At 35.7% G+C, this 9,366-nt stretch overlaps 1 protein-coding gene across 1 annotated transcript; it reads right to left on the bottom strand.

Moving 5' to 3' along the window:
• Positions 1-390: 390 nt before the first annotated feature.
• On the bottom strand, positions 391-8,950 carry LOC123542450 (uncharacterized). Its single transcript, XM_053531558.1, has 2 exons — positions 8,904-8,950; positions 391-6,471 (listed from the first exon to the last, which is right to left on the bottom strand). Exon 2 carries the CDS (start codon positions 6,467-6,469, stop codon positions 1,037-1,039), a length of 5,433 nt encoding a protein of 1,810 aa, XP_053387533.1. The 5' UTR covers positions 6,470-6,471; positions 8,904-8,950; the 3' UTR covers positions 391-1,036.
• Between the last annotated feature and the right edge of the window lie 416 nt (positions 8,951-9,366).

The following is a 9,366-nucleotide window of genomic DNA, read 5'->3' on the forward strand; positions in this document are numbered from 1 at the left end:
TATTCATTATCAAAGAAAATGTCTTGACGTAAATGAAAATACCTTTAACATTGTGAGTATGAGAAACCTTCAGTTTTTAATATCTGAAATTTTCTATATCGGCAAAGCTGTCGACCATAACCAAAAAATGACCATAAATTCTGTGAAAGAAACTGGACCTTTGGTGAAAATATTTTTTTTTGTTCCTCAACTATGCTCACTATTAGATACATTCCTATGCGACCTCAAAACAGCAAATATGCCAATTTTCTACATAATTTTATTTAAAAAATTTTCAGCATGATGTTTTATACAAAAATAATAAGTCTCCTTTGACAAATGCAAATTCACTATAGAAATAAAGATTCTGCTATGCTTATTTTTTTTCATTTATCATAAATTTGAAAACTTTTTCGAACTGTGCCAGCCAAATATGGTTTAAGTGAACCCTGTCAGCTGTCTAGACTATAAAAAAAATACTAGAGCATCTTGTCTGCAAATTTATATCAACAATTTTCAGTCTGTGAAATGAGATGAAGCATGTTTAACCCTTTATATTATGATGCAAAATAAAAAATATATAACTTAACAGTTTGGATAAAAGCAGCTGGTTTGTAACCAAGTCTGATGATTTAAAAAAAAAAAAGTTCAGAAGTCACTGAAAAAAAATGAGATCTTTGAATACAACTTTTGCATACTTATTTACTTTTAAGACTATCTAGAGTCATAAATGCCTATTTTGAACACAAAACAGTTCAAAATACATGTAGTAACAAAAGGACTATAAAATGTATTTTCTCATGTATCCGCAACATTACTTTTTCATTTCAGGCCGTAATTAAAAAATTGTTTGTTTGTGGTAAAACAACCCGAAGTTTTTTTGTATGGTTAGGTAGGGAATTTTCTTTGCATAAAATCATATAGGTGAAATTTTTTTTCGTCTGACTGGCCAGAAAGCAATGTTTGGTCACAGGGATTTTCATGGGTAGATTGTGTTACCATAAACAAAGGTAAACAAAACCTAACAAATACAAATGGCTTTTACACTAGTGAATTTTTAAAAAGAAGGTTCTAAATGAAGTTTTTCGTGAGTTCTTAAACCTTTGCTCTTCTTGAAAGCCCTTCCACAAGTATTACACACGTGCGGCCTCAAGCCTGTGTGGATACCCATATGATTATCCAGTTCAGGTTTTGTACGTAAAACTGTTTTACAAATATGGCACTCATATGTAGATTTACCAGTGTTACCGGATGCACCAGAGTTTCTAGAACTGCACTCCTGTCTCCTCTCGGCAAGAACCGAAACATATTTAACTGTATTGACTTTAACTGGGAAAGCATTATACCCATCATACGAGTCTATTTTTGTACCTCTCTGAACATTCCAGTTTTCAATATTCTCTTTTTTCAAGTTCAGCGCTTCATTACTTTGCCGGTCATTTACACTCTTTTCACCAAATTTACTTTTCCTCGTATCACTTTCAGTTACATGAGGGACGTTAAACTGTTTACCCATACTGTTAACACTTGCCGTATTATCATTCGTGTTTAAATTCTGCTCATGGAGAATTTCTTGAACTCTGTTTCCGATCTGCTGATATGTTGGATTTTCCGACACATTCCCAAGATGTTGACTAGTGTGTTGCCATATTTCTGACTTTCGTACATTTTGTCCACATATTTGACATTTATGAAAATTTTCTTCATCGTGGGCCTTCATGTGCATCTGTAGGTAAAAGACTTCCTTAAATGATCTGTTACATATATTGCATTGGTACGACTTCGAATTGTGCGACATTTTGTGGCGGTTCAGATTATGCCTATGCGTAAACCCTCGACGACAAATGTTACAAGTGTACGGTTTATCTGTTGCATTATGGGTTTTAAGATGTTCAACCCATTCTTCTGACTGGTCGAAAGTCTTGTCACAGAATTGACAACAGTATTGCGTTTCTCCCATTTCACTTCTTTCGTTTTTCATTTCACTTTGTGAAATTTCACAACTTTCCCTTTCGATCACATTCAAGCTATGAGCATGTTTAACATTTTCAATCAAACTCGATTCAAGGTTTTCATTAATTTCAGACTTTCTACTCACGTAAGATTTCACTTTGTTCAGGATGGACGTCTTAATGTTTCTATGTTTCAACATATGGCACTGAAGTTCAAACGCACCTGTGAAAGATTTCTTACAAATGTTACAAGTATTTCCAATATTTTTTGCATGCTCTATCTGATGTGACTCCAGCAGTTGAACACTTTCAAATGTCCTCCAGCACAGCCCGCAAGTTAATGAGACTGGAGAACCAACTACTTTATTTGTTTCCATTCTTTCAATTTGGTCACCCGATTCACGTTTTCTTTTTCCACTCATACTCAAGTCCATTGGTATGTTTTCTTGTTCAACTCTTTTTGAAGCATCATTTTCACTATGACTGTCTTCACTTACTTTAGATTCATCTGATTTTACCTCTGTCCTTAGATCAACTGCTTCATATTCAGAATTATTTTCATCTAAACTTTTCACATATGGTCCTATTCTATAATTTTCAACGTTTGACTTATTGAAATCTTGTTTTCCACCTGTGTTAAAAACACTATCATTCATTCCAGCATTCATTTTGTGACTTCTTACAGGATCAAAAAGATTTTCTTTATTTTCAACTATAATTTTATCTACAATTTTTCGATCTATTTCATTTTCATCACTAATTTCTTCTGTAGCTTTAACATTACCCACATCATTTTCCTCAATTACATCATTCATCTGAGAAATATGGCTCAAAAATTCATTTTCTGTAAAAACATACCGTTCTGATGCTGAGGTATTCAACTTTCCATCACTTTCTTCTTCCTTTTCAGTTGCATTCAATTGACTTTGTTTTCCAGTTTCTTCATCTCTAATAATCGCATTCTCAACAATTTCAAGCTGTCTATCTTCAAGACTATCATCAAAATAACCAACAGTGGTAACAACATCAACTGGATTGTCTTCCCTAATTTCATCATTATGATTTTCCATCTCCCTGATTTCATTTCCACCATCTACAAAACTATCTTCCTGTCCTTCAAAAAGCTCAGTAGTCACCTCGTTTTCTCTATTTCCTACAATTTCATTTTTATTAACTGATCTCCCTAACCTCTTTCCAATGTCAGCAAACTGTCTTATCTTTTCAAGTCTTACTTCTAAACTAGTGTCAACATTCTTTGCTTCACTATGCACTTTATTAACTTCATCATTATTTGATTTCATTGGTTTACCTACATTTTCACCAGTTTCTAAAAGTTGATCGGACTTCTCATGATAATAATCCTCTTTGTTCGCAGCTTCAAGTCGTTGCTCAATTTTGTCCGTTTTGTAACTATTTAACAGTGAATCATATTTTCTACTTTCATCTACTTCTGACTCAATCTTGTTAAAATCTTTCTCTTCCGATGTCACAAACATTTTCAGTTTTTGAAGTGGGCTTGTCTGACAATCACCAATTTTATTCACATCTGTTAATCTTGCTTTTAAATCTCGTTGGGATTCTTCGGGTCCCGAACAATATTCCCCATATTGGCGTGTTGAAAATGCTACTGGAAACAGTTGTTCAACAGATTTTGGAATAGTCACCTGTAGATGTTCATCTGACTTTGAAACACTGTGAAATGGACTGAAATTGGACTGCTCATTTGCAATATTTTGAGAATTTAAAACGTGAATGTTTCCTGGCAACTTATTACAATTTCTTACAGTCCTTTCAATAATGTCATTAATACAATGTGTGAACTTCATTCCATTTATCTGATTGTCTTTCACAGGAATCTCTGCTTCTTTCGTTAACTGAACACTTTTCCCACCTACATCTGATTCTATCATTTTAGTCCCTGCAGACATTTTCAACAATTCTTGAGCAATTTCATGTTCCTCTGACAAAACAGTATTGTCTTTACTATTAGTTTCAATATCTTTGTTTATATCTTGGCTGTTTTCCTTTTCATGATCATCTATTTCATTTACAATATCCAAGTCACTATGTTCTTCATTTTCTGATGCAACATTTTCAAATTCAGACTTTTCATCTTTCTCATTATAAGCTTTCTCTCTTTCCAGACTTTCAATTCCTTTTATAACCTTTGGCTGCAATAAACCGGGATTTTGCTTTAAGCTAGGCATATTTCTACTTTCACTGAGTTTTTCAAGCTGGTTATCTTCGCCATTTTTAAAATTCTGACCTTCACCTTGAGTTTTCTGAAGCAATGCATTCTGGGAATTCTGACCTTCACCTTGAGTTTTTTGAAGCAATGCATTCTGGGAGAGGTAGTTCATCATGTACATATTGTTATAGTACGTCTGCACCTGTTCTGAATAGTTTCTATATAAATGATTATAAGACTGGTACCCATGTAGCTCTGCTGGTACCCCATTTCTGAGCAGAGGGTTGTATAATGGTGAGAATGGCTGAGCTGGGGAACCAGGCAGGTAATTGTGGGGAATGCTTTGACCATACGGCATGCTGGGATATCTACCTAAGTGATGACTGAATGTTTGTGACAAAGATGGCAGGGGTTTGTTATGGTCAGGAGATGGCGATGAAGTGTGAACTGGACGAGAATTCTGAAGCTGAGAATGCTGCGAAACGTTACGTCTTCTCTGTTTAGTTGTTTTACCACTTGTTGGAAAAACATTTGTAATTACTGGTCTGTCACTTTTTTCCGCTTCTCCATCATTCAATGAAGCACTATCAGTATTGAGAACAACCTTTGGCATTGGTCTTGAAACGATACTTGGATCTTTGGTAACATTCTTTTTCTCCACACTTGCATGGTTATCATTTTTCACCTTCTGAACAGATTCTAGATCAACGCCATACTTTTTCATCTCTTCATGAGCCCTTAAATGTTTATATAGATGACTGTGTTGTGAGAACTCTTTCTGACAAATGTCACAACTTAGACGTTTCTCGTCAACATGAGATTTCATATGCATAGTGAGATGATGACGATGTATGAACGTTTTTTCGCATTTGTCACACTTATGGGGACGCTCCCCTGAATGCCCCTTTTTATGTTGCCGTAACACACATGCTTTACTGAAAGACTTTCCACATACGTCACATGTATGAAGCAAAGATGGAGAATGTGTTTTTACATGCATTTTGAGATCGTGACTGGATGGGAAACTTGCACCGCAAACACCACAACTGTACACGCGCTTTCCTGTATGTGTCCCCATATGCATTTTTAGATAAAATTCCTCATTAAATTCGCGATTACACAAATTACATTTAAAAACTTTTTCCCGATGAACTCGCATATGTCGTCTGAGGTTATTGAACTGAGTGAACTCCCTTGAACAGTGCTCACATTTGTATGGATTCTCTCCCTTGTGTTCAATCTTCATATGCACATTAAGATTCTCAGCGGTCTGAAATGTTTCTTTACACACCCAGCACGGTATCGATTTGTTTTCATGTACTTTCATGTGACTTTGCAGATTAGCCCTTGATGCAAATTCCTTATTGCACAAATGACAGTATCTCTTTTCAATCGGAGCTTTGTTTACTTTATTGGTCACAATATACGTTTTTACATTATTTTGAATGTCATCCAAGGATTCCAATTGCTGATGAGGGTAATTCCCAATGGCGCTTTGTCTTGTTGATAAATTTGACGGCACAATGTTTCTCATTTTCTCTAATGAGAATTGTTCCTTTATCTTTACACCTATATTGTTCTGAACAGCTTCAGCATTAAAGCGATTCAACAGTGATACCATCGGACCCATATATTCATCATTACGTGCTTGTTCAACACGACAAGATGTTCCATTTTCCTTCAATTCTCCATGTCCCATGTCAGGAATGTTCTCTTTTTGGAATGAATCATTTTTACTAGCTTCATTTTTATGGAATGTTTCAACAGTGTTTTCTGGAATGCTATTTAAATCTGTCTGCCCCTCACTATCAATCTGAGTTACTTCCCTTTCATATTTATCTGATTTAGTTTCTTCTTGCTCTCCATACAATGAATTATCTGGACTTAAATGGCCGTCACTGCCCACCGTAGAATTATCACTGTCACTGGGCGGAAAAAGAGGTTTGGAAATGTCTGGTTTTAAACCATCAAGGGAGGTAATTGGATTTCTTTCAGGAGTATGATGGTCAAACATAGACTGGATGGTACACGGAGAAGTTTCTCGAGATCCGACTGATCCGGTTTCTGTGTTATCACTATTCGACGACACGTGTGAGTGTAAAGAGTCACTTCTAGACCGGGAGAAGTTTTCAGACTGTGCTATTTCTATGTTTACTGGAATTTTCATCCCATACATGCCTACATTTTCTTGATAACCTAGGATACCATCTGCTGTGATCCCATTGGTTGTAAATTTATCAATCCCATGAAGCTTCATGTGTTCATAAAGTGCTCGCTTCTTTGGCGGGAAAATCGTGTCTGCTGCAGACGGTCGTTTTGCCGTCATCTTTGGTGAAAGTAAACTCATCATGTCTGAAACAAAAAAGTAAACAGACGATTAAAGTTTGCTTTAAAACTGTACATACCTTATTACCAATTTTTCAAACCAAAATGTTGCAAACCATTTAAGCTTTAAAGCCACTCCCTAAAACTTTTGTGAACACTTAGAATATCTTCATTTATAAATTACATTATGTCTGAAACTGGATTTAAAAATAGAAAACATATACTAAATAATTTTACAATGCCATGATTTTCTGCTGGCCAATTCCAAAAAAAAAAAAATTTTAAGAAAGAACATTACACTTTCAAAAACAAGTTGTATTTATTCTTTAAAGGTATCCAATACTCAGCTTTCACTAAAACAATTTATCGTTAGATATTTACTTCAAATGAAGAAAATCTGTATTTAACTTTTCTAAAATATGAATTTGAATGAGTAGAGCTAAATTTATAATTAAATGGAATACAGTAACAGTCAATTCTAAATTGTAAGAAAAAAACTTTCAGCTCTTAGTGGTAGAACATTTTTTTTTTTTGGTTAGATTTAATATTCCCACCGACCATGATAGGTCAATGGCGACTTTCAGCCTTAAGGGGGGGGGAAGACCCCAGGTGCCCCTCCGTGCATTATTTCATCACGAGTGGGCACCTGGTAAAACCCACCGATTCCGAAAGCCAGCTGGATGGCTTCCTCACATGAAGAATTCAAGCCCCGAGTGAGGCTCGAACCAATTCGATGAGGGGCAGTGATTTAAAGGGTCAGCGACCTAACCACTAGGCCACTGAGGCCCCTAGTGGAGAACATATTAAATTTTATAAGGGTGTTTGCTAAAAATTTGTGTATATCCCGGTGTACCATATCACGGTACTTTTAAATGTAATATGTTATTTTATTTTATATAAACTGTTGCAAAACCTGTCATATTTACAAATATAAATTGGGGAGGCTGTGACCAAATAAGGCAGCGGATTCTTAAGCTTTTTTTCCTTACTATTCATTTTTTTCATATTCATAACATCATATTTTCCGGGTGAGATCCTTTCATCACAGAAAATGTATGTTTTATTCTTTTATATAATATTTTGCAGTATCACCCTTTAAAGACACTTACCCACATTGTTGAACAAATTTTTCAACATGTTCATTTCCACCAAGTTTGGCATAAAATGTATATATATGAGCCGTGCCATGGGAAAACCAACATAGTGGGTATGCGACCAGCATGGATCCGACCAGCCTGCGCATCCGCGCAGTTGGCCTTTATCATGCTGTTCGCTAACAGTTTCTCCAAATTTTCCAATAGGCTTTAAAGTGAACAGCTGGAGCCTGACCAGACTGCGGGGAAATGCGCGGTGGTCGGGATCCTTCTGGTCGCAAAGCCAAATTTATTTTGGGTTTTTTCCATGGCACGTTCATATTTGTATGGCACCGAAAGAAAGACTGGTTATTCACCTAAAATATGGGGTTTTTAATCCTTTTATTCTGTGGACGTTTTTGAAAGTTTTTTTTTTAATTTAACCTAGAGCGCTTTTGAGAAAGGGCATGTCTCCCACAACTGCTTAAACATCTGAATAGTAGTATATAAGTCAACCACACACCAAGACCTCAACTGCCTAATCATCCAAACAGTAGTATACGAGTCATTTATGCACCATGTGATAGTAGTATTGAGTCATTATGTTGGACCTGAGCGATTTTCGGTCATGTCATTCCCGTATTCCCAAAGTGCCTTGGCCAATTTGGCTAGTTATCAAACTTGGCCGAAGACTTATTGGCAAACACAATTTGTTCAAATTTGGTGACCGGATGACAAATGTTCGACTTGGCGCAAAGACAAGATTTGTGACAGACGGATGGACACACAGACAAACAGACAGACAGGAGTAAATCAATATGTCTCCCACCACCACTGTGTGGAAGACATAATTTCTAGTTTTATGTTTTCATTTGAAAGAATTTGGAATATTTCTGAAACCGGTAGATCAAATACTGAATAGTCTATTAGCCACCCCAGTGTTCTACATGTTGTTCTCCCCTCTCTTGTTTTTGCATTTGTTGTAATTTCTGGTTAAGTCTGACAAATTGCTCAAATATTCATATCATTCTTTTCAAGTAAAGTATAATACTTATTAAATTTTTTACTTCGAAAGCATTCAATAATATGTAAAATGGATCAGAGTGCAAAAATAAATAAAAGATTATCATATAACACCAGTACTGGTTTAGACACAATGGAGCTAACATTAGTAGTATCAACTAAACTAATTCTGACCAAAACTTTCAACTAAAGCCCAAATTTCAAATTTTTTTTGTTACTTAATTTCAAGTGTGGGGAATGTGACCAAATTTCGGCTGGAAAAAGCCCACTGCTGCAAATTCATACCAGATACCATGAAATTGCTGAGTAATCAAAATCACAAAACTCTAAAATAGTACCCCCTAGAAAAGAAGTACAATGTACCTTTGTGTTCAGTCTATCTTTTACACCACATCCGGAGCAATATTAACTGAAATGAAAAGACGCCATCTTAAAATTAAAATGTAGTTCATTTGCCCCATGTGTTCCAAAAAATATTTACCTCCGTAGCTACTTTAACCCTTACTCTGCCAAATTTTCTACAATGAACTTGTCCATCTTTCAATTTGGACAGTACCATTAACTGTTTAGTGTTAAAAGGAGTGCTTTACCAAAAAGATACTGACTGAATGGCGAACAGTGCAGACCATGATCAGACTACATGGATGTGCAGGCTGATCATGATCTGCACTGGTTGCAAAGGCAGAATCAATCGTGACCAGCATGATGAGGGCTAAAACTAAATATTTAAGAGTTTTGCTAATCCCAGTTACAAACTGATCCAGTTTTTCCCGTTGTAGTTGTTTGTTATGTTAAAAAGCCCACCCAACTTTCAGGAATTTATTAT

The sequence above is a fragment of the Mercenaria mercenaria genome, chromosome 19, assembly GCF_021730395.1.
Source record: "Mercenaria mercenaria strain notata chromosome 19, MADL_Memer_1, whole genome shotgun sequence".
Taxonomy (NCBI): Eukaryota; Metazoa; Mollusca; class Bivalvia; order Venerida; family Veneridae; genus Mercenaria; species Mercenaria mercenaria.

Excerpts from the sequence above, each read along its gene's own strand:
- LOC123542450 (XM_053531558.1), bottom strand. The coding sequence starts at position 6,469 with ATGATGAGTTTACTTTCACCAAAGATGACGGCAAAACGACCGTCTGCA.